The sequence below is a fragment of the Podarcis vaucheri genome, assembly GCF_965113315.1.
Source record: "Podarcis vaucheri genome assembly, chromosome: 6".
In the NCBI taxonomy this organism is placed as follows: domain Eukaryota; kingdom Metazoa; phylum Chordata; class Lepidosauria; order Squamata; family Lacertidae; genus Podarcis; species Podarcis vaucheri.
Window position 1 is genome coordinate 33,402,346 of NC_138764.1, and position 25,847 is coordinate 33,428,192.

General features: G+C 43.3%; 1 protein-coding gene and 1 long non-coding RNA gene across 4 annotated transcripts in view; one reads left to right on the top strand and one right to left on the bottom strand.

Moving 5' to 3' along the window:
* The window catches only part of LOC309535187, a 130,697-nt gene that overhangs the window by 9,231 nt on the left and 95,619 nt on the right, over window positions 1-25,847 (bottom strand). The window contains exons 1-2 of one of the 3 annotated variants that reach the window (XR_014221083.1): window positions 2,324-2,625; window positions 593-714 (exon numbers count right to left, since the gene is read on the bottom strand). The exons of 1 other annotated variant lie outside the window; for it this stretch is intronic. This is a non-coding gene — a long non-coding RNA (uncharacterized lncRNA). Of the gene's footprint in view, window positions 1-592; window positions 715-1,880; window positions 2,626-25,847 lie in introns of those variants that run through there. One more of the 3 variants, XR_014221084.1, reaches the window with a different exon arrangement.
* Window positions 3,672-25,847, top strand: part of TGFBR3 (transforming growth factor beta receptor 3) — a 138,417-nt gene continuing 116,241 nt past the window's right edge. Inside the window, exons 1-2 of the mRNA XM_082227839.1 lie at window positions 3,672-3,806; window positions 24,656-24,832. Of these exons, the coding sequence (XP_082083965.1) occupies window positions 24,772-24,832 (61 nt within the window). The 5' untranslated portion in view covers window positions 3,672-3,806; window positions 24,656-24,771. The remainder of the gene's footprint in view (window positions 3,807-24,655; window positions 24,833-25,847) is intronic.

Sequence of the window (25,847 nt, forward strand, 5' to 3'; positions counted from 1 at the left end):
AGTAAAAACCAGGACACCCAGAAAGTTGATGAGCTTTTTTTTTTTTTATAGAAACGCTAAAAAAAAAACCCCACAATTTTTCAACTGACTTGCCTAAGATCCAGGCCAAAGCCCCAAAACGCTCAACACTTTTCACTTTGGGGAATATTGAAACCCTAATAAAAGCATTTAAGGGGGGGGGGTCTGGATTAGAGCAAAGGCATGGGGGGTAAGGTTGGACCCCCCTCTGTACCATGGACCTGATAAGGGTGGGGAGGCTCTTAATTTAAAAATAAAATTATGTTGGGCAGCCCAAACACAGAGCTCCAATGTAACATGTACCATAATTTGGACCTTACTTCCATATAAATAGCCACAGGATTGGGCTGTGCATAGCATGCCTGAGACTTTGTGCATTATTACACCAGAAAAAGGCTCTCTACCCAATCTGGGAGTTCTGCTTGGCAGCTCAAGTTCTAACTGCTAGACGACGTCCGTTCATTTACTCCTTCATTGCTACAAAATAGGAGCAGTGAGTCATTCACTTAAGATGAGTCAGCATAGAATTGATTAGAAACAGGAGCCTCCCCAGGAATTTGGCTTTTATACGTACTCGATTTTGAGACTCTTCGGCAGCAATTGCTGTTCTGAGTTAATTTCCTCCTAGTGAGATTTTAATGTCATATTATTCTTCCAGAGCTAGGGCCAGTGTGGTGTCGTCGTTAGAGTGTCGCACTAGGACATGGGAGACAAAGGCTCAGGGTTCAAATCCCCACTCAGTCAACTAGGTGACCTTAGGCTTGTCATGGCCTCTGCCTAACCTACCTCACAGGGTTGTAGTGAAGATAAAACGGGGAGGAAGAAAACTAGGTTATGCCACCTTGAGCAGTTTTGGAGGAAAGGTGAGATTTAAAAAGTGCAAGGAACAAATGGTCCTGCTCCCGGCATCTGTTCCTTCAAAACTCTGCCTAAGAAAGTGGCCAGGAGTTTCCTGGTCTTGGGGAGGGGATAATGAGAACTGCTTAACGCTGGATAAATTGGGATGCAATAACAACTGGATAAATTAGGGATGCGAGTGGCGCTGTGGGTTAAACCACAGAACCTAGGACTTGCCGAGGTTGGCGGTTCGAAACCCCGCGACGGGGTGGGCTCCGATTGCTCGGACCCAGCTCCTGCCAACCTAGCAGTTCGAAAGCACATCAAAGTGCAAGTAGATAAATAGGTACCACTCTAGTGGGAAGGTAAACGGCGTTTCCGTGCGCTGCTCTGGTTCGCCAGAAGCGGCTTAGTCATGCTGGCCACATGACCCGGAAGCTGTACGTCGGCTCCCTCGGCCAATAAAGTGAGATGAGCGCCGCAACCCCAGAGTTATCCACGACTGGACCTAATGGTCAGGGATCCCTTTACCTTTACTTTAACACTGGTTAAATTGGGACACACGGGGAGGCAAGCTTCTATGGCAAAATGCAAAGGAGCACAGCAGGCATGCTTCTGCCATTCAAGTTGGGGCAGGCATGCTTCTGCCATTCAGCATGAGGGCCGCATTCCCTTTGGGGCAGCCTTCCGAGGGCCACAACTCAATGGTGGGCAGGGCCAGAGGCAAAAGTGGAAGACCTAATGTCAATGTTACCTTTGTAATATAGGCTAGTTTCCACACCCCTTCCTACCTTCCAAGCGAATCACATTAACAGATTTCAAGGATACATTTTCAGCCAATGGGTTTTGAGGGCCAGGGAAAGAGGCAGGGAAGGCAACATTTAGCCATCTGCCCTGAGGTTTCCCATCCCTGCTTTATTGTACAGGTTGACTGTCAGTATTATATTTTAAGTTTATATTATATCAGGGTCGCATTGAATACTTTTGGGTGTAAAAGTTAATGGGTTAGGCATTCTAAGGACTACCCGGAGCACCTGATGGAGAATCTCAGGGCGGGGGGAGCAGGAAATCCTGTCTTCCACCATCCTCTGTCCTATCACTCTACTCCTTTTATCTACTGTATTTGTCAATTCAATTGTGTCTTTCGGGATTTGGGCATCATGAGGTTGGGGCTCTGAAAGGGTGGCAAGATGGGAAGAGGTGAGAGACACCGTTTCATGAGAAAGGGTTGTGGAAGATTGGATTCATTATGTGGAAAGGTTCCAGGAATATAAGTTGTATTAGATTTAAAATTAAAAAAAACTGAATTAAAATAAAGAGAAAAATCAGAGCGGGGATTTGTAACAGAAACAAGGGGGTGATTCACTTTGTTCTGTAATGGGAGTAACTAACTGTCCCTATTGCAACTGGAGAAATCTTAACGTGGTGGTGGTGGTGGGGATGCAAAGAATAAATCATGTTTAAATACTTGCAGTCTCGGTTCTGCATTGTCATGTACGATCCAGCTGTTAATGATTTGAATCTTTTGTTGCGTGCAGTTCCTGTCTGGGGAGTAGCAGTTATGCAACACAGTTAGGATGAAAATCCCATTGAATCCTGCAGGAATGCAGTGTTGACTTTAAAGCTGCAATCCTAAACCGCCTTTCTAGCAAGTTCTCTTGAACTTAAGTGAGGTTTGCTCCTGAATAGACATACATAGGATTGTGCTATGCAGGAAGCCACCAAGAACCAGTCTTAAATTCACTGGTCAGGAATGAGTTGGATCGCTGGCGGAATATTTCCTTGGGGGGGAGGGGGAGGGGCAGTCGGTGTAAAGAGACAATATTTTTTTTTTAAAGCTGAAGAAATTTGTTGGTTTCCACAAAGCTCCACAATTTTTGTGGTTCCCTAAAAAAAAAAGCTCCACAACTTTTGTGGTTTCCTTAAATTCTCAACAATTTCAGCAACTCCCCCCCCCCAAAAAAAAAATCTCAACAATTTTGTTAGGTTCCTTAAAAGGCAGAAATGACGCCTGGGGGAAATTTCTGAAATGTGGCTCTTTGTCCTGGATCTTAGGCAAGTCAATTTGGCGTTTTGGTAAGAAAAAATATATCTCAACAATTTTGGGGGTTTCCTAAAAACAACTTTTGGGGTGATTTTGAAAAGTTTTGAGAAGCTTTGAGCCTGCTTTAGGGGGGGTGACTTCGGACCTAAGTGGGGTCACCTGTCCTCACCTCCTTCAGTATCCTGGTTTTTACGTTTTGAAATATGGCAACTCTACTCAAACCTGGCAGCGGAATTCTGCACCAGCTGGACATGCCCTGGTGGGAAAAAGGTGCAAATGTTGCAATGACTACTTTCAGAAGTTTTGAGTTGGAGAAAGTGATAAATCCGACTTGTCCGGCGGCAACTTTTAACCTAGAGAGGTTCCCGCTGGGAACGGCTAGGGAAACTGTCCGGATTTAGGAAGACTGAGCTGTAATACATATTGCACAACGTGTTTTTAAACAGCCGAGACCCGGGAAGAGAGGGAGGGAGTAGCGGCGGAGACGCAGCCCCAAGCCGAAAGACCCGGGTCTTCCCACGTTTCCTTCCGCCACGCGGACCCCCCCCCCAAAAAAAAAATCGATAATCTGGAGGTGGTGAGGAAACACCACTGAGAGTGTACCATTACCCCGTCCTCCCTCCGGGGCTCCCCGAAGGGGACTGAATGACCCGCCGAGGCGCGCGAAGGGGGAGAAAGAGCGAGAGGGGCGTGTCCCCCGCGAGCCCCGCCCCCGCCCCTCCGCCCAATGGGAAGCCGCCTCTGCTCTGAGCGGCGGGGCCGCGCGCCACTCCCGTCCGTTCCTCCGGCTCTCCTCAGAGAGGCTTCATCGGAGGAGAGTCTTCTCCGCCGCTTCCTCCGGACTGAAGGGGAGGCAGAGCCGGGAGGAAAGGGGCTCCGAGAGGAGAGCGCTTCGGTTATTTGCAAGGTAGGGGCCCGACGTGTGTGTGTGTGTGTGGGGGGGTGTTTGTGGGAAGAGTGTGGGGCACGGCTGGGAGGGGGGGCGGGGAGGGAGCGGCGCCGTGTGGACGCAAATGCGGGGCAATGCCGGGATAGAGGCGTTTTTGAGCCGCGTGGTGTGTCCGTCCCGAAGACCTGAATCCCCTCGGAAGAAGCCGGGCAACCCTCCGTCTCTTCTCCCTCCCGAGAACAGCATAAGACGAGGAAATCCTCCCGCGAAGAAAAGTCACGTTTTGTGTTTCCACCCTCGTGGGAAACATGTCATGATGGTAGCAGGGGTGGATTTTTTTTTTTTTTTTTAATGGGAACAAAATCGGAAACCCCCTCACGAGTGGGGCAGTTTCATATATAGGTTCGTTTCTGAGAGGAGCAAAAACGGTTTATGCGAGGCGACTTTTTAGACGCCGAGAGGAGTCGCTTCCTAGGCGCAGGAAGTCTTGCAGGATTGGAGATCCGAGGGAGACAACAAACAACAACAACAACAACAACAACAACAACAACAACAACAACAACAACAACAGAAAGATCGTGCGTCCTAAAAACACACACACACACGACGACAACAACAGAAAGGCCGTGCAACCTGAAAAAGAGAGACAAGGCATGCACTTTTGAGAGTCAAGAAAATCTTTCATGAATATAAATCTGTAAAAAAAGACAACAGCGACACACTATTGGATTTAGCTAAAAGCCATCGCAAATCCAGTTAGAGATCCGGCAAACACAATGAAATAAAAAGTAAAAACCGGCGTGTGTGCGCGCGCAACATATCAGATCAGTCAGTCCCCTTTCACAATCTGCAGCATGGTCTTTCATGAAAGCAGCAGGAATACTTTTAAAATAAACTCTCCTGCACACCCCCCCCCATGTGCATCGACTCAGTGGGAGCTTTTGGGCGAAGTTCACAGTAGGAAATTGTCTGTCTCTGTGATGGAAGTTGATCTTTTACATCGTTTCATTTTTAAAATTTGTCTTTTTGATTCTGTGCAGTTGTGCATTCAGGCACGTGCCCAAAGCAGTTCTTATGGCGTTCCGTGTGTTGTTTACTATTGCGCAACTGCTACTATTATGCTTCTGAGTTTTTGGCTATGATTTCCCTTTTGATTTGTGAAGCATCTGAACTATGCTGCTCTTGCTGTGTTTACATTTTGATAAAAAGTTTCTGGGACCATACTCCCATATAACAGCAATACATCACTGTTTTTAAATGGTGTAGCCAAAGCATCTTAGCGTAATGCTGCATTTTCTTTACTTCTTAAAACACAGTGTTAGGTGAGTTTTGTTCACAGCTTGTTGCAGGCTTTTTGTGTGACCCCAGGAAGGCTTGTAAACTTTGTGTTGTGGGTGTGGACCAGGAATAAATTAAATCAAGTGGATGAATACTATTGAAGAGCTCTGGATGGACGGAAACTTAGGCTGCACACCTACTTGAGAATAAGCCTAGTTGAACTTGCTGGGGCTTGCTTTTGGGTAAACTTGCATAGGATTGGACAGTTGGACATGTCTTTTAACTCTCCTGGGAACACTAGTATATTGGCATTTAAATGAGTGTGGTCAAGAAAGTTACACTCTCAATCTCATGTTCACTTACTTGGGAGTAATATCCACTGAATACAGTGAGTTATTTGTAGTAAACTTGCATACAGCTGGGCTGCCAGGCAGTGTCATTCCAGGACGGCAAGAGCAAGTTTGGTTTATGAATTTTCGAGTGTTTGCCATTTGTGGTTTTGTGGTATTGACTGAATTGGACAGAGCAACAACCAGCATAATATGTTGTTTGGACGAGTTGTACAAAATTATATCCTTTTGATTATTGCTGTTTCATTCTTGTGGCTACATCTTTCAATGCAGAAGGATAACACTTTAAGTTAATACAGCTTTGCATGTCTGGACTGTTTCTATCAAAAGTTTGTAGCCAATGTATGGTTGTTGAGTGTTCTGTATTTAACCAGCTGATTCTTTAAAAGGCTGTCCCTCACTTTAGCCCATTTCTTTGTCATGAAGTGTGCATAAGAGGGAATCACTGTTTTCCTGTTTAAAACAAAAACAAAACTTAAATTGATTTGACAGTTAGTACTCTTGAATCAGAGTCAAGTAGGTTGTATTATTACTTGACTCCTAAATGTAGGTTCAACAATCATACTTTTTTGCTGCCCCCTTGGGATCTTTTGCAACTTCACTGAAGTTGAAGAAGTTTGTAGTTACAGTCAAATCATTACCAATTCTTCCCTGAATGTGAACCAGATCACTATGTTTCAATCATTCTTTGTAGCCTGATTTTAGTGCACAACATCTAAATGCCCTTTACTTTCCTTTATAAAACAAAGCTGAAAAACTCCAGTAACAAAATTTTCTGTGGTGTTTGTGCCAGTTAAAAATGCTTAGGAATGGCGTGTGTCAAAGTCATTAACAGAATCATCCCATGTATGTCTACTCAGAATTAAGTCACATTGTGTTTAATGGGGCTTACTCAGTAAGCCGCATTGAACTAAATATGAAGCAGTCCTGTGCACACATTAACTGTATGTAAGTCCTCTTGGAAACAATGGGACTGAATTCTGTGTACAGTACTTTAAGGCTTCAGCAACAGACATTGGCACAACTATGTGTATGCCATGATATCCCCCGTTCCTACTTTTTACTATTAAGCAGCATTATTTCCACTCTAACTCTCTCAACATACATTCATGCAGTGAGGAACAGCAAGCCAAGTTTCCTTCTAGTTAAGGTGAGAAGAGCGAGTACATTTCAGCTGTCTGACAGTGAAAACCTGATTCATGGTAGCTGTTCTCACCATGTCACACTTATCCCTACAAAGCAATCCTATTAGCATCTGTTAAATATAATAGTGCAACTCAACAGACCCCTGAACATTCACATCAGCATCAGTGCAGCTGCTTTCAATGCCAAAGTGAATATCATACTGTCACAGTTACTATGCATATCAACTGTGCTGTCCTAGTGTTATTAAAGTCAGTGGGAGTTGACTTTTGAGTAAATGTGCATGGGGTCAGATTGTAAATGTTTGGATGGAAATGATAGTTAGGTTGGTTTTTCTGACGCCTAAAGAAAGCAGTGTTCAGTGTGATGCTTAAAGATGGGTAAGGGCTGTAGCTTGGTGATACGACTCTGTGTGTAGAAGGTCCACGTCCAATATATCAGGACTGATCCCTGAAATTTTTATGCTGCTGGTTGTATCTTGTACGCAATGTGTGTCCTCTAAGAAGACAATGCAATCAATGATATTTATTTATTTTAGTTGGGAGGGATTGTGGCTCAGTGGAAGAGCACATAGTGAAGAAGAGTTTGGATTTGATATCCCGCCTTTCACTCCCTTTAAGGAGTCTCAAAGCGGCTAACATTCTCTTTTCCCTTCCTCCCCCACAACAAACACCCTGTGAGGTGAGTGGGGCTGAGAGACTTCAAAGAAGTGTGACTGGCCCAAGGTCACCCAGCAGCTGCATGTGGAGGAGCGGAGACACGAACCCGGTTCCCCAGATTACGTGACTATTGCTCTTAACCACTACACCACAGCCCACTTCCCCAGGTCAGGAAGGCTGGAGCTTGAAGCTATTGCTTCAGCAATGAAGCAGCTCAGATTGGGAGCTTATATATAGACCTGGAAGCTCCACCTCCTTCCTGTCAGGTGCTGATCCACAGAGGAGTTTCCTTGTACTTCTGCCTCCTGCATAGCCTTACAGATAGCTAGCAAGCTCCTTTGGTAGCCACTCTTAAGAGTTCTTTCATGGCTCATCATCTCATCTGCTCTTGTGGTCACAGGGGAGATCTGAGAGCACGCCAGGAACCCAGGCAGCTGGTGGGAAGATCTTCAGTCTGGAGGAAGGATTCCCAGGTCCAATGGTTCTTCAGGATCATTGGTGGTATGGAGACATTCTGGAGGGTCCTGCTTCCTTGCTTATCAATTGAGGAGACATTGGGGGTTGAGGTCTGGGCAGGGTTGGATCCTGACTTTGGCTTTGTGCATAAAGAAGGTTTAACATTCGGTCCCTGGCCTCTCCAGTTAACATAATTATTGTAATAACCAGGTAGGTAGTGGCAAAGATCTCTGCCTGCACATTAGGGAGCCTTCTGAAACTTTGTGTCCTCCAGATGTTTGTTGTTGAACCCCAGCCCAGCCAACATGGCCGACGAGCAGGGAATTTAACATTGGGCGGGGGGCTCACCACTGCATCCCGTTTGAGGTTAAAATTGAGCCTCTACCCCAGAGCTTAGATGGGATTGTGGCAAATCTGCTTTTTAAAAAGCACGCAGATGTGCAGTTTGGGATTGAGAGAAAGTCCATTTTTCCCAGAGAAAGCCTGGGAGAAAAGATAAACTTTGCAGCATGCCCTAAAGGTCACTATCCTTGTGCTCTAGTGACCAACTGGGGAATGCAAGTTCAAAGATGAAGATCCTTTGCTACAACTTTCTGTTTTGCAAGGGCTGTAAGGCTGTAAACCTATACCTACTTTCTTTTGTGTAAGCACCATTAAACACAAAGGGGCTTGCTTCTGAGCATACATGCATAGGATTGCACTGTAAGCCAGCAATTTATTGGCTTTAATTTCTCAGCTGCTTTAAGACTGAGGCACCATAATTGTGGAACAGAAGCAATCTTTGCCACAGCAAGGAACTGAATGCCTGGCAACGGACACGTTAAATGGGAGCTATCCAAAATAAATACTATTGTTTTCCCATAGATATTTTTTGCAATTAAAATGTTACAGAGTTTTTAAAAATTTTAAAAGATGTAAAGAACAGCTAACACTGTGAGCTTATTACTAAATCTACTGCATATTATCTAAAAGGTATCAAGTGTTATTTGGGGGGGGGACTAAATAAAGGTAGCAAACTCATATATTTTTTTTTAAATAGTTAAGTACAGGATTGTGGCTCTGGATGCCTTGATAGAAGAGCAAGGTAGGAGTGCCGAATCCATTATGTTAAAGCAATTATTTCCACTCTGCTTTGATTCTGAAAATCAACCTAACAACCTATTATGAAATTGCTTTTAATCAAGTAACCAGAGGGGTAATGAGATCTCTATTCAAATATTTTTGATATAGTTCAACAAAGGTCTTGACACCTGGAAAAGCTAAATTGGATTGGAAACATAGAAAGCTGCTTTTCACCAGATCAGACTATTTCCCAATCTAGTCTAGCATTGTCTGTTCCCAGCCTTCCTCAATCTGGGGCCTACTAGATGTTGTTGGACTACAACTCCCATTATCTAAGAGTTGTAGAATGAGAGTTAATTCCTTGCACTCATAATAAACACTAGTTACAAGTTGCACACAACCTTATTCTTGTATCAACTGGGAGGGGTTGATCTGATTTTGGCATGATCCAGCCATAGAGTGTAGTGGGCCAGAGGGAATTTTTGTCTCTCCATCTTCCAAGAGTAGCTCACCTCTTCCTTTCAGAACATGTTTTACGTCTATGCCTAGTAATAAAGCCAGCACATTTTCCACCAGATTTCTGTGATAGACTCTTAAGACCCTGCTGAATGTAGTTTAAAATTCCACACGATTTTAACTAGTGTTGTAAATCTTCAAAACTACAAATGGTGCTTACTAAAAAAGGACAATAATCTCCAAATGCCACAGTTCTGTTCATCAAGTGTTATTGAACTGACATGATGTTGACTTTAAATGTGGGTATGTGTCACTAGTAATCATTTGTCATGTAGATCTATCCTGACCTCCTACCCTTCCTTGGCTGTTGTTTTGACTATAAAATAGTGATGTTCTAGAAAACAGTTTTTTGTGATCCGCTTTGACGATGATTGTTGTTCTCTTTGATTATTTATTTATTATTCTCTGTTATTAGAATGGGAGGGGTACAGCACAGTTGTAGATCACATATTTTGCATGTGTAAGATCTCAGGCTTCATCCTGAGAACCTCCAGTTTAAAGTTTCTTAGGTAACAGGTGCCGAGAGACACCTTTGTCTGAAACCTAGAAAGCCCCTGGTAGTCAGAGTAGCCCAGGGGTGAAGAACTTTCTTGTTCTCCAGATGCTATGGACACCAGCTTCCAGCCAATATGGTCAATGGTAAGAGAAAATGGGATATGTAGTTTAATATATGGAGGACCACAGACATACCAAACCTGGTCTACACCTTTAAAATGTGCTAGCAAGGCAGTTTGAGGACTGATTCCCTAGAGATTTGAAATAGTATAGATCTATTGCACATTAATTCAGGGAACTCCCCCCCCCCACATATGTTGAGGGTTCTGGGTACAGGCAGGCAGTTATTTCTGAAGAGTACTGTGAACAGCTTCCCCCTTAATTTTGTACAATGACACTAGCGCTGATCCAGCACTTGTAGCTTAATATCTGTAGAATTGGAATGGGAGGGAAGAGAGTCACTGTGGGAAGAAATGCTTGTGCATTCCTATCCTAATTGCAGTTGATTCTTCTAGCCTGGCAAGTCAAGGGGCTGTTGAAACTGAGAAGACTGAATGGCAACAAGATTCTAGTCAGATCAGTTTCACTCTTGGCTTAGGGAAAAAACTGTCCTTGAATGACAGAGCAACGTTTAGAGAGGCAGCCTTGCACTGCTTCTTCACTTCTTTAAAAACAGCTGCATGTGTATGAGAGTTTGCAAAAGAATAAAAAATGTGTGTGTGTGTTGTGTGCAATGGGCAGCATCCCTTTGCAAGAATGGGGGGATTGTGAAAACATTTAGCAGTCCAAAATGCATGGTTGATGGGCAGTGCAAAGGCTGGATTGTGTGAGGAGACAAGGAGAGTGTCATTGTCGCTAAATTGGGTATTCTGGCCTACGTGAAATGTGTTTCAAGTAGCAGCTTTTCCCTTGGAGTTGTTGAGTGGGTTTATATGTGTGGCTTCAGATCATTGTGGGTTAATGCGTGTGTGTCTGTGTGGGCTTGAATATGGCCTACCACCTATGGGGACCACAGATTGGAAAAACATTTGCCTCCCTACCATAGTGCCTCTGTAGTGGCCATCATTCAATGGTATGATGACTTAAGTGCAATTAGCTCTTTTATAGCTTCAGTGGACTGAAAAGCAGCACAATGCTGAAGGCACTTTGGGGATTACCTTTGGATCAGTTTCTTGGTCTCTTTCCATCAAAAATGCCGTTATTTTCTCTTTGGGAGCATCAAGTTTTAAAATCTATGCATTGCAGCCGAAAGCAGTGCGTATCCTCCTAGTGTAGCTGTACGCAAAGTCCCTTATTCATCATTTAGAAGGTTATTGTGCTGAACTTTTTGCGGTATAAGCAAAAAACTCCTAACCCTCAACTATACGTAGACTATTAATGCCAGTTGCAGTTCTTCATATACATTGTGGGAACACTTCATCTCAACAGCATATGTATTTTTTCAAAGGCAAAAGGTTTTCACTCTGATAAACGTCATTTTCAATCGGAAGCATTGAACTAAAGCTTAAGCAGATGGCCCAGACCAGTTTCTCAGTTTCTGCATGCAAGGATGGTTTAGTGATAAGAATTTGAGATTAAATTTGCTATGCCAGACCTTGAAGGAGACCTGTTTAGATTGCAAGAGAATAGCTTATCTGAAGGTCATGATCTGCATCAAGCTAGTTTTCTTTTTTCCTTTCTTTTAAAAATTGCATTTCTGAGAGGCTGTGCCTCACTGTTAAGTCACGACAGAGGAGGTTTTGGCTATGAGTTTACTTTGGCCGATTTCATCGCAGCTGTGTAGATTTAGTGAAGGCTTGATACTGCAAATGCTTTTCCCATTGAAGCCAGTGGCTGTTGGGATGGTGGTTAGACGGAGACAAGTGAATCACTATGAAGGCAAAGTTCACATATTCAAGATCTGTGTCCAGAGATCTATAGGACCTTTAGGACTCATGCAGAGCAGCCAAGAGGAGAGGACACAGCTTGCCTATGGGAGTATCCATGTAATACAGGGATGGGGTACCTCAGGAATCCTCTCTTAACTGGACCCTAGCAATTCTTCCCAGGCCACACCCTCCTCTAGCCTTGCTTTGTACTCAAGTATGTTTGCCTGACTGGAATGTGCCCTTAAAGTCTGATAGTGCATCTCACTTTCCTAGATTGAGGATAGAAGAGGATGTGTGACTGCATGTAGAAATTAGTGTATTGTACGAAGGTAGAAATAACATTGTTTCCCCCCCCCCCCCACACAAACTATCACCTCTGGACTCACCCACCACCTTGCGCTAAAAAGGGTCCCCGCCCCTGATTTAAGCTGATGGTTTAGCCATCAGGGGAAAGCACTAACAGCAGCTAACTTGCTGGTTCAGGGGTATCCAGCGCAGTGTCCTCCAGATAATGTTGCTTTTGGCCATGCAAGTTAATGAATGATGAGAGATGTAATCCACAACATTTAAAGGGCACCATGTAGGCTTCTTCTGTGCTAGTTAGTTTAGATCTTAGGCGCTGCGGTTAACTCTGAATGCAGATGCAGATGATGCAGATCCGACTTGGTTGGCCCTTCTCACTGGACCTGCAAGGCAAAAAAGAAAGCTACTTCCTCATACTAATAGTTTAGTATTTGTATTCTGAGGCTCCAAGTGCCCTTTTCTCTCATTCCGATTCACTTATATTTTGTAGAATAACAGCAGCAACAACAAGCTTTCAACATATAGTGGTACCTCGCGTTTTTACTTAATTCGTTCCGGAGGTCCGTACTTAACCTGAAACTGTTCTTAACCTGAAGCACCACTTTAGCTAATGGGGCCTCCCGCTGCTGCTGCGCCGCCGGAGCACAATTTCTGTTCTCATCCTGAAGCAAAGTTCTTAACCCGAGGTACTATTTCTGGGTTAGCAGAGTCTGTAAGCTGAAGCGTATGTAACCTGAAGCGTATGTAACCCGAGGTACCACTGTATATAAAAACATAATAAAACATTAAACATAAAAAACTTCCATATACAGGGCTCCTTTCATATGTCTTCTAAAGGTTGTAGTTACTTATCTTCTTGACTCGGGGGGGGGGGGGAATCACATAACTCCATACTCTCCAACTTTTCTGTGATGAAAATAGGGATGTCCGAAGGAAAAGTGGGACATTCCAGGATCAAATTAGAAACCTAGATGGCTTCTGTAAATCCAGGACTGTCCCTGGAAAATAGGGGCACTTGGAGGGTCTGTAAGTTCCGTGGCAAGTTTTTGTTAAAGACGTGCTCATGCAGAGACTCTAGGAGGTCTTCAGCTCCTGTCTTGGGATTCCCCTTCTTTCTTAGATGGCAAGACCTTTCAACCCTCTTTCTGGGCGACCTTTGATAAAAGCATCCTCCTCCTTTTCCTTTTCTTGCTGTCAAAGCGCCTGTTTCACTTCCAGGCCTATAAATGATTAGCTCAAAGCATAGTTAGATGAAGGAGGGACTTCTATGCAGAGGAAGCACCTTTTGACTCATTGTTTTAGAGGTGTTGAGCTTAAAAGGCTTTTCCACATGTGTGGGAGAAGTTTCCTAATTCACTTATGTGCATTTAGCGTCTGGGTTATAGCCTGTATTGAAAGTTGGTTCGCTTGATCTTATTGTTGAGCGTCTTCTTCTTAATCACAGAAATAAAGTGCAGTTTTATTTGTTACAGGCATGAAAGGACTATGTTTCGGTTCCATAAACAAACCTCTAACATTTGTGTGTCTTGTTCAAAACTAATTCAAGTTGCAAAAAAAAAAAAAAAGGCCAACCCAATTCACATGTCTCATCCTCATCTGTGAACTTCCTTTGTGTGAGCCTTTGCACTACTGCCTTTTTATTTCTATAGCAACCTGGCCTCCTTTCTGATTTCAATCTGGTAGAGATTAAAATGGTTTGTTTTCTGATAGGGAGTTTCCCAGTGAAGCTTTATTTAAACAATCTTAGGAGCTTTTATTATCTCTGAAAGCTAATTACATCAACCGTTAGGAGGCAATGCCTTAAAAAGGACCTTTTCACCCCAGGAAGAAAAAGCACTAAACTGTATCCCGCTGCTATGACTTTGCTGATTTTGTTATTCACAAGGTGATGGATATCCAGATCCTTTGCTGTGTATTCTTATATTCTGAATACAGTATAAGGCATCTGGGATTGGGTGATTAACGAATTTAGGTGTGTACAGTCATGGTCTGAGCCAAATCAAATAAAAGGGTAGTGCAATTTATAGCAGGCAGGTGTAGTTGGAAATAATGTGAACCTTTTTCTGTTCATGATTTTTAGACAAAACTTCAAGTTGCTTCAGCGAAATAGGAAACAAAGTGTAGAGGGATGTGTGTGTGTATCATTCTTCTTATTGCATTGTATAAAACATTAAAATTAATGAACTCTACCAAGTTAGGGCAATTAATTTCAATAGATCTGTTCTGGTCAGCACTTAGTTGTGTGCAACCCAGTTTCTCTTCTAGCCACCCTTTCATGCAATAGTGGGGCGGCTTGCGCCAAGCCTACATATTTATTTAAATATTTAATGGTATGTTCCATTTAAGTTGGAGATAATGACTACTAGTTTGCATCTGTTTGCACCAAACCTGACAGCACATCTGTGACAGGCTGTGTCATACTCCTTGCACAGCCTTTGAGGGGCAAGCTGGGGGTGTGGGTATTTGCTGAGCAGATTCTGTAAGGGCTGGGCTACTGAGAGAGTGGGTACAGAGGGTATTGACGTACCAGAGCCACAGCTAAGAACATGAGTTAGTTTTTCTCCCAACAGCAAAACCATCCCTGAGCTGTTATGTAAGGATGTCTATGTAATGTGTTGGAAGAATAGCAATGAGGGAAAGAGGATGTTCCTCCTAGCATTTTGAAATGTCCTAGCTACACATGAAGTTTGCCTTCTAGTCTGGCCTTCGAGCTCTTTCTTCTTCAACCAGAAGGTTAGGACTTGCTACCTGACCTGAAGCGAATCAAACCAGTGGCTTTAACATCAAACTCATTCCTCTAATGTTTGGATTAAAGGTCAGTCTCAGGTTAAAAAAAGTTGAATATTCCTGTTAGCTCACCAGGTGACTGGGGCATCTCTAGGGTCTCAGGTAGAAGTCTTTCCCAGCCAGGGGTGGCTCATCCTGTTTTTGCCACTTGAGGCGAAACAGGAAGTGTCGCCCTGCCCTGCCCTGCCACTTCCACTGCTTGTGCCGATTCCCAGCAAGTTCTCGTGTCCACCACAAGATCTTGTGAGATTGCGCTGAGATCTCGTGGGAAATTGGTGCTGATGCTGGCACCACTTCTCTGCCAGCCATGCAGGCAACAGGGCAGGTAGCAGTGCTCATTGGGGTGCTGCCTCAGGGACTTCCACTGCCTGAAGCAGCGGCTTCATCCTGCCTCATGGTTGGGGCAGGCCTGCTCCCAGCTCTACCACCTGACAACCTTAGGAACCTAGGATGCTGCCTTATATTGAACCATATTATTGGCCAATCTTGCTCATTATTGACTACACCAATTGGAAGCGGACTGGAGTGTTTCCTAGCTCTAACTGGAGACTCCAGAGATTGAACGTGGGGCCTTTTGCATGCTAAATTTGTTCTCTAGCACTGAACTATGGCCCTTCCTCACATGTTAACGGGTAAATTCAGGTGTGCTCTACCCTCCATATATTGCTTTTCAAATAGACTTTTGTTAAACTGTCCTTGGGATGGCTTGTCAAATTAGATTCAAAGTGTGTTAGAGAACAAGATGGATTTGGTGGCTGTTTGCAGGCAGTAAAAAGTGAAAGCCGCTTTCCTCTTCAGGATGTGATTATGTATATTTTGTGGCTTCCTGTAATTTGATGGAGCACATAGTAATACATTAAGCAAAAGAAAAAAGCAAAAAAGTTACGAGAGTCACGTGGGAGTAGGAGGGGGCACAACTGTGAGTGACATAACACATCTAATCTTGGCATTTCTCCAATTCCCATAGCCTTTAGCCGAGATTTGTAGAAATGTCCTGATATGCGCAGCAGCAACATGTCAGTAATTCTTAGACGTCAGAGCAACTCATTGGGCAAAACCAAAAACCTATTTTAGCTCCCTAAAAGTGAAATGCTTTTGTAAAGCCAAAGTTCAGTCTTTCTTCCAAGAGCTTATGAATCTGTTTATGTTTTGAGTGATAAGGCTCATGGGCTGATTATTATTACTCCCTGAGAATCTTCCAGTAATATTTGAAAATACTGTTGTTTTATATCCTTATTATAGGGGTGGGGAATCTGTTTGTCTCTTTGGGCCTGATCCTCATCAGGATCTAGACTTGCAAGCCAAACTTCACAAGTGGGGAGGGTTTCCCATTTGTTAGTCACCTGATATCACAGTAACATCAGGTGATTGAGCACTTTAAAATTCTGAAGTTGGGACTTCAAAGTACCACATGCAGCCCACCCAGGAGATTTTGGATGTGTGAGGGACTATCCCATGGGGAACTCCCTTACGCATATGATCAAACAGACTTTGCAAAGAAAAGTCAAAATAGCAAGATTGCTCAGGCTATTTTGCGCCTGAGGCAGAAAATCCCAAAAGTACTGTACCTCTCCCCATCCCTGAGAGCAAAAATAAAACAATAAATTAAGTAACTAATATTTTGCTGCCCTTTAACGACACCCCAAAATAGCTGTCTGAAGCAAGTACATTACTATGCCCAATGGTAGGGCCAGCCCTGCAAAATAGCTTTCAAATTTTAATAGTTTCTCTTTGGGGGAAAATAGCTTTTACTTTAAAGGTGATTCACATGTCTGCATTCCCAGTAATAATTGTATTTTGAAATAACTAAGAGTGTCTAATTGGCATGCCAAATGCAATCCCAGTTTGGAGTAGGCAAATCACATTCTGAAGATAATCTGGATTAAATTTCCCAGGTGAGTGCTGGAACTGGATTGGATGCTGGCTCTGGCATTCAGTGATTATCTCATCATCTGTGAAAAATAGGGCCTGCAGGACAACACTTTTCAGATCAGATACCCATGGCAAGAATGTGTATCGGAAGCTTAACTTTCCTAAACACGCTGTGCTGCATTTTTTATTTGGCTTTCTGTTTTAAGAATTTTGCAAATAGGTCAGATGCTGCAGGATCTGAAACTTGTTTCTAAATCTAAAGCACTGTGTAGGGAAAAGGAGATGTACACTGGGATCAAAAGCTAAGCCATTCTTTTTTCTTTGTTTAAAATAATGCCTTCCATAGTCATTTTTACATTTTAGACAACTAAACATTTGCATTCTGCACATGAACTCAAAAAGTTTCTAAGGTCATTGGAGCAATAAATACACTTGAGAACTTTGCTGGACCTCAGCTCTCATAATCTCTGACCATTGGCCATGCTTACTGTGACTGATGGGAGTTGTAGTTCAACCACATGTGGAAGGCCACACATTAGCCACCCCTGCTTTAGATAAAACACTGAACACCTTTCTTTTTCCCTTTTAACAGGAACTCGCCTTAGCTGTTGGGTCTTTATACAAGCATAGGATCTGAAGTTGGACTGAATGTGTGGTGCCAAGGCAGGGGCCTGTTGGTGTAATCCGATCTCCCCCACCCCAGTGTGGCTCCTGCTTGCCATCTAATCATGACTTCTGAATGCCTTATTTCTAAAGGCAAGAGGAAATATTAATGGCGGTGCCACCCTACCATTTAGAACAGTGGGAGAAAGGTCTAGCTCCCCTGTCCCCTTTTGGAGGGTTTCCCATAACCTTGGCCATTTTGGGAAATAGGATGCTGGATTAGATAAATAGGTCCTTGGTTTGATCCAGCAGTGCTCTCTTTGCTTTCTTCTGCCCCTGCCCTCCATGCAATCATCTGAAGCTCTGAGCAGAATTTGTACACGCACAATTGTATATGCACAAGAACCCTCCAAAAAGTAAGGCCTCCCATGTGTATTGTCTCAGTTCAGAGGCCAGGGGTGGGGTCTGCCCCTGTGATTCATCTCCCCCACCTCTTCCCCCCACACAGTGTACCCTGCTGGTCATCTGAGCAAGACCGTAGGTCGGGATGCCTTCCAGATGGCCAATGGTCAGAGATGCTGGAAGGCATTTGGATTGACATCACTTTGGAGGCAAGAAACCTTGTCAGAATCTCTGTATGAAGCAGCTTTGCTGAAAGCTGATTCTATTTTTTAAAAAATAGAAAGGCATTAGAGGGCCATGAGTCAACAATGTCACTTAAGTAATGTCAGTGAGTTCAGCAGAGTGACTTCTAAGAGGAAGGGTTTGCTTTGAAGTAACGTTAAGCTCAGAGGTGGCCAACTGTGATCCTCCACATGTAGTTGGACTGCAATTCCCATCAGCCCCGGCTAGCATGGCCAATGACTAGGGATGATGGAAGTTGTAGTCCAACAACATCTGGAGGGTCCACAGTTGCCTACCCCTGCTTTAGCTTGTCATTGAATGCTGGCAGAATGGGAAGAGCCTTGCGTTGTGCTGGATATTTTCTCAGTCGAGGCTGGAGGTCATGAACACTGACAGGAAGCGAGCCTTAGGAACTTTGCTGTGATAAGGAGATCAGGAATAGGAAGCTGTTTTTCATGCTGTAGAGAAAAAGTTAGACTGAGAAGATGATAGAATGCAAATAGGTGGAAAGCAAAGCAGGGAAATAAGTGGGACGGGAAGGAGATAATACGAGAAACAGATGGTGACATTTGGGGAACGGCACAGAAAGCGGAGAATGAAGGACCCAGTAGGACAGTTATGCCCAGTTCCTGTTAGAAATGACAAAAAAGGTTGTCCGGTCAGTGTGTAATCTGAAGTATATTTATTGTTCTTTTTTGTTTTAGAACAGTTGGAGGAATAGGAACAAGTAGCCATAATCACTAGAGGAAGGAAACTGTGAAGGCTTGAGGGACTTCGTTTACGAGAACAGAATATAATATTCACGTTGGTTGGAGCTTGATGACATTCAGGAGGTAGAAAGACTGCCTTTCTGCAAGTTTTTAATGTAAGACAGCACTTGGTGCAGACCGGTCCCTCACCATTTTTCACTTTTTCTGGCTATAGACAAAAGATGAGATTTTCAGCATCATACAACTTTATCTTGAGAATACAGGGAACTGGGGAACCTGAACGCTTGGCTTATAGCAGATTCCTTTAATATATAGTACACAGAAATACAAGGTGCTATTGTAGTCCATGCCACTGAGTGCCATGTAATATGTACTGGATTGAGATACTGACATCTTACTTTTACATCTTAATTTTTGTGGGGTTTTTTTGTTAATCACGCTATAGCAGACTCTTTAGGTTTGATGAGAGGGAAGAAATCACTGGGGACTATGAACGGATCCTCTTGTAGAAATGTTGTGGCATGTGAACAGGTCAGAGATGGGGTTGGCAGACCTTCTTTATGAGAGCTATGTAACCCTCCAGCGCCCTCTCTTTCCTGTGCAACGAAAGACTGACTTCAGCCGTAATCCTAAACACATTCACAAGTAAAAGCCCCATTGATGCCAACTGCTGCCAGGGTTGTGCCCTTTGCTACTAAGAGACGGAGTTGCTTTATCTCCCATGACCTCTTTTTTGTCCACCACTTCAGCAGGCTCTCTGCACCACAAAGAACAGCATTGCTGGATTATGTACTGACCTTAAGGAAAGAGTGATCTAACCAACGGCTACAATTTTCCTATTCAGGGTGTTCTGTTTAGCGCGTCTGTATCAAGTGATTCTTGGTTCCTGGTTCTCTTCTGTTCATTGTCTGGGCAACTGGTCATGGGTGTCAGTTTTAAAAGCTTTCAAAATGCTTTATTCATGGACTGTAGCATGTATGATAGCTGGCATTTTTGCATTATTCAAGGAACTGTGAAGGTTGCTTTGGTAATTGTGTCTTTGCCATTTCAACAATTCTTTCTTCTTGCATCATGAAGGCCCACCATTCCATGTATCTGATAAAGTGAACTCTAGTCCATGAGACCATTTGCCACATGGGCACTGCAGTCCAAACCCCATTGGCACTTGGCCAGGGGAGGCCTTGGGTAGAGCAGATGTATCCTTCCACCCAGATCTGCTCGCCTCTGCCCGTGGTGTGAACAGATGGGCATTTGGAAATGGCTCCAATGGAATCACCACAACACCAACCTGCAGAAAGCCCTGAAACACAGTGTTCCAGGTGCGGGAGCCAGGATCTGTTGGATTCCAATCTGCCCATAGTGCCAATACACTGGGCCCAATCCTGACCAAAGACTGGTGCAGCAATTGGTCTATCCTTCCACCTCCTGTCCTTGCCAGCGGGTGGATGCTGTGATGATCCTGCTGTTTTGTTTTGTCCTCCCCTGCAGCAGTCATGATTTGGATTGCACGGTAGATATATAGTCTTTAGAAGGCCTACATTTTGCTGTAACAAACACAGCTATCTTTATTGAATTGTGTTGTGGCAGTTGGAATGTCGAATTGGAACCCCGGAAATTTCTATTCATAATGAGTCCCGTTGTATGGCCTGAGGCAAGTCACACTCTCTTAGCCTAACCTATCTCAGAGCTATTGCAAGGATAAAATTGGGCGACTCTTTGCTACCATGATCTCCTTAGAAGGAAGGTGGAATATAAATGCATTAAATAAATAAATAGTACTGCTAACCTCAGACACATGTGTTAAAAAAGTTATGTCAACCAAAAGAGTGCAGGAAATAACTTTCTATTTTGACCTAGGAGTTAATTGTCCATCGCATTTGCCATCTTGCAACTTGTGTGTGTGTGTGTGTGTGGTTAAACTGCAGAGCTTAAAATGAATGCTGAATTTGAGGGAAATGCTCTTAGTTCAAACAGAGCTTAGACTTTTCAGAGTTTCAAGATGAATGCTGCAATATTACTACTATTACTATTACAACAACTACTACTACTACTACTACAGCATTCATCTTGAAACTCTGAAAAGTTTTCGCAGCTACTCTGGGTTGACTTACAGCATACCTAAAACAAAATAAAAACAAGCAAGAATAGCTTTCATTATAAGTGTGATGCTGACTGGACCAGTAAGGCGGTGTAGAGATGTATAGAGTTTGCACTCTGGTGAGACCACTATGGATTCACACTTGCCCTTTTCTTTCGTAAGGAATACAGCCTTCCTCATATAATTGAGTTACAGAGCAACTGATGCTTCCTGTTTTCAGCAGAAACGCCGGCTGTGCAGAGTGTTGATTGGTTGGCCCTTGTGGCAATCACAAAGCCTCATTTCTCCTTCCTTCTTGCTGCCAACGTTTTGTGGTTTATTTTTGAACAGCATAAAAACTGGGTAAAAAGCCAGGCGTCTGATTATTATTATTATTTACAGCAAGCCAAAAAACCCAGCTGAAGCATGGGGAGGAGACATGAAAATCAGTGCTCGATTAGGAGCCAGATAAGAGTGTGATTTAGGGGACTGCTGAGATTTGAATCTGCCTCATTCAGCAACAGCAACAATATATACTTGCTCCTATAGATAGATACATATACACTGTAACATTGCAGATGTTATGTTTTTCCTACCTGAATATATTTCTTCCTTTTCTAAAACATTATTCCAAAATAGCAACTTTTCCTCTTTAGTTTAAATTTACATTCCCCTTCTGCCTTGCAGGAGTTTTGTAGAGCCGAGATAATGGATGATTACATTCCAGTATAGGGTCATCATATGTATAGTTCTTTAATTTCAGTGACACTTGTACAGAGATGTTACTGATGGTGTGATATATCACTGCCATGAAACACTTGTGCGTTTTCAGATGAGAATTAAGACATTCCTGCATTGAGTGGTCAATAACATGTTAAGTCCATCCCTTTAAAATGTAAGTGCAGTTGATTCTACACAGAGTTGGAACTTTATTCTGCTGAATAGTTTGAGAAATTAGGCTTATCTTCTGGGCTTATAAACACCTTAAAAGTCATTGCCAGCTCTCCTTGTAATTTATTATTATTATTAATTATTAAATTTGTGTACCACCCTTCGTCCGCAAATCTTTGGGTGGTTCACAACATAAAAATGCAATATAAAAAATACAAAATACATAATAAAAACAAGAGCAAAAACAAATAAATAATGCCCCTTAACAACACATTTAACAGGGTACCAGGTGTCCAAAGGCCTGGTTGAAAAGTAACATTTTTGCCTGGCGCCTAAAGGTGTATAACAAAGGCGCCAGACGAACATCCATGAGGAGAGCATTCCACTAACGGAGCCACTGCAGAAAAAGTCCGTTCTTGTGTTGCCAACCTCTGGACCTGCCATGAAGGAGGCACCCAAAGTATTGCAATTTGTGGCTTGTGCCCTGAATGCTTGACACAAGAGAGCCTACAAGTAGTATCATAAATCACAGAGCTTTCTTAATATATTGCCTAATGACTATCTTAGGCAGGAAAAGTAATCTTTTCTTAAAATGCACAGTCCAAAACAACAATTAATATTAGGGGCTTAGAATTGTTTTCCAGAAACCCACACTGTAAGTTTATGACAGCACTTTAAAACTTCTTCTATACGTGCATGTATTTGTTTCTGATTTGGTCAGTTGATTGACTTTAAGTCTTGTTATACGGAAGAGGATTTTACGTTTCCAAAGAAGAAGAAGAAGAATCTGGCCACATGTAGCTCACATGTTTTACTTTTGGAAACCCATAGATGAACTTCCAGTAAATCTGCGGTTACGCATTGGAATGGATTGTAAAGAACACATTATTTTGTTCCAAAGTCAACAGCAAAGTGTTCTTCTGCAGAATACGTGCAGTACTGTGGTTTTAATTTGTGTATGAGTGTGTAGGAAGGAGAGAGAAAATCTGGAAGCGTCGGTTAACACGTCAGGGAGAAGGCTTGCTTAAAAGCACTTCTTCCTGACTTGTACGCTTTCCATATGCAAAGAGATCTTGGCGCATGTGTGTGTGTGTCTATGCAGGAGGAACAGTTTAAAATATGAAACACTCAGACCAGTGTCGTTCAGTGTAGCATTCTGTTAACAACAGTGGTCAGCCTCCGGGCATCTGGTGGCCTCTCTGTCTTCCTTTACTCTAGCATGGGGGTAGACAAATTTGCCACGATACTTTCTAATCACATGGAACCTTACTCTGGAACAACAAAATATGGACTAGCTGTTGGTTATCAACTTGATTGCTTTTCAACACGACAATGGGTGGAAGCCTCATTCACTGTCCATCAATTATAGACACATATGGAACTATACATTTATAAACTATTTAGGGTGGTGGATGGGCAAGATTGTTGAGGCAGTGGTGACTGGTCAGCTCCAAGTGTGGTTGAAGGAAAAGGGTTATCTGGACCCATTTCATTGTGGCTTCAGGCCTATTTTCAGAACCGAAGGAGCCTTGAGGCACTTACTGATGACCTAGAATCATAGAATTATAGAGTTGGAAGGAACCCCCAAGCCGTCTAGCTCCTGCAGTGCAGGAATCTCAACCTCAAAGGAAGAAGAGTCCACCACCTCTCATGGGAGTCTGTTCCACTGTCAAACAGACCTTTGAGTAACTTCGGCCCTCCCATAAAGTTTTGGGAAACCTATGCTGCGCCTTGCCAACAAAGGTCCGTATAGTTAAAGCTATGGTTTTCCCAGTAGTGATGTATGGAAGTGAGAGCTGGACCATAAAGAAGGCTGATAGCCGAAGAATTGATGCTTTTGAATTATGGTGCTGGAGGACACTCTTGAGAGTCCCATGGACTGCAAGAAGATCAACCCTCTCCATTCTTAAGGAAATCAGCCCTGAATGCTCACTGGAAGGACAGATCCTGAAGCTGAGGCTCCAATACTTTGGCCACCTCATGAGAAGAGAAGACTCCCTGGAAAAGACCCTGATGTTGGGAAAGATTGAGGGCAAAAGGAGAAGGGGACGACAGAGGACGAGATGGTTGGACAGTGTTCTCGAAGCTACCAGCATGAGTTTGACCAAACTGCGGGAGGCAGTGGAAGACAGGAGTGCCTGGCCTGCTCTGGTCCATGAGGTCACGAAGAGTCAGACACGACTAAACAACAACAACAACAACATGCTGCATAATCATCTTCTGATACGCCTGCCTTGCTTCTGACTGTGAGATCCCCATTGGGTGCCCTGGCTGAGCCCCCACAGCAAAAGAGCAAAAGAAGGAGGTGGCCTCACAGCTGTTTGGAGCCTAAGTCATTTAGGGCTTTAAGCACTGGGATTGGCACCTTGAGTTTGGCCCGGAACTGAACTGGCAGCCAATCCCTGACTGTTGACTTTGCTAGCTGGGGCTATAATAGGAGTTGAGACCCAGCAACAGCTTCAGGACACCCAAGTGGGTTCCTCACACCCTAGCAGAATGCTTCTCTCCATCTCATAATGGCTTCATCTCATTTTGAGAGGTGGAAACCCTAAGGCAAATCTTGTAAAATGTATTGGAGGGATGTGTGAAAACCTGAGAAGTGCTGATAACTCTGTAGAGCCTCTGTGATTCTCAAGATTTTTGAGGCACCAGCTGCCATCATTGATGGTAGACAAAGTTAGGCAGCTTCTTGGCACACAATCATTTCAAAGTGAGTATAGTCAAGGCCATGACATGGTTTGGTTCGTAAGGAGGAGTTGGCTCAAAGTCTGCTTGAATTGGTCTCTAGTGATTGTGCTAAATTTTGATCAAAGGCTGCCCACCCATGATCAGATTTATTCTGTCGCAACAGTGAGTTCCAGAAAGATGTGCTTGTAAAAATTAACAGTGGGGTTCTTGGGATTTTGCATTGGAGGCTCTGGCTTGGAGCCAAATAGAATGAATGAGTGAGTGGAATGCAAAATGAGTGATGGGTTTGGGGTTACACTGGGAGAGAATTAAACCTGTGACTGTAATATAACTCTTTTTTTCTTTCATTGTTCCTCAGTATAAAGGCTTTCTTTCTTTTTCTTTTTTTAAGGGTACTGGCTTTCTCTGTGTTTAGTATTGTGTAGAAAGTCATTTCTCTGTAAGACATGCTTTTACAAGTATTATTTTTTAATTTTTCTTTGCAGGTAACTGAAGACTCTCTATCAAAGCACCTATAGTTGTAACATATTCCCAGAAGGGTGCCCACTAGGCACAAAGAACTACAAAGAAAGTTGATCCGAAAACTCCTGGTGTGGCAAGAATGACTTCAAGTTGTATGATTCCAGTGTTTGCTTTGATGATTGGGTGTTTAGCCTCTGCAGGTAAGTGGCCTCAACGTCAATTTGGGCCTCCAAATGTTGCAAGCACTTGGATTTAATTGCAGGTTGCATTTTTTTTTAATCGCCGGGAGGCATTTAGTTCAATACCAATGTAAATGTTCCCTGGTGTGACTGCATTAGCAAGAAATAATATTGGGAACCTTGTTATGGTCTACAACTACAGGCAAAACTGTAAATTGTAACAGAATGGGCATGTTCGTATTATGCCTGTGGGCAGTTGGTGGCTTCCATGGGAAATGTGATATAGAATGATATAGATGTTTGGTCTGATCCAGCAGAACTTCTCTTTTGTACTTAGAATGGTACATTTCCACCCATGTGTGCTTGCTGTTCATTAAGATTTGTTGGAGCAACTCCCCTTCACATCCCATTCAACATCTGAGTTGTGTTTGCCTGGGACACAAGAGAGACCTTTCTCTGTAGCAATGCCTAGGCTTGGGAACTCCCTTCCGAGAAACGCCTGCCTTGACCTCTCCCTGATTGTGAGCCACTGGAAGGCCAAGGCATTTCTCCTTAGACGGGTGTTAGATCAGCCAAACTGCTCATGTTTTTAAAGTAATTGCTTTTGAGTTTTTAATCTTTGCTGTCCTGGTACATTTTCATCTTTTTGTTGGCTTTGTGTTGGCTACATTTGCACATAATGCTAAACCAAGATCTAGTGCTATGTGCACAAACAGGAAGAAGCCTGAGTGAAGCACCAGGCTTGAGAGCTTCTGCCTCCCTTCCTGTGCTGCCTGAATAACTTTGCTAGTGTTTAGTTTCAGGTTTCATTAATCATGGCTTGTTGTGCTGTGCAAACCAGAGAGTGTCCTTTAAAACAAACACTGGTCAGTTGCAAAGCAAGCCAACTTCCCAACAATGGCCTGATTTTCATGTAACACCAAGGCAAGGTTAATGGAAGCCAAGGTATATAAACCAACAAACCATGGCTCATGAGTGTGGATTTTGTGGTTAATAAACCATGGTTAAGATGCTGGGCCAGATTTTGACAATCAAA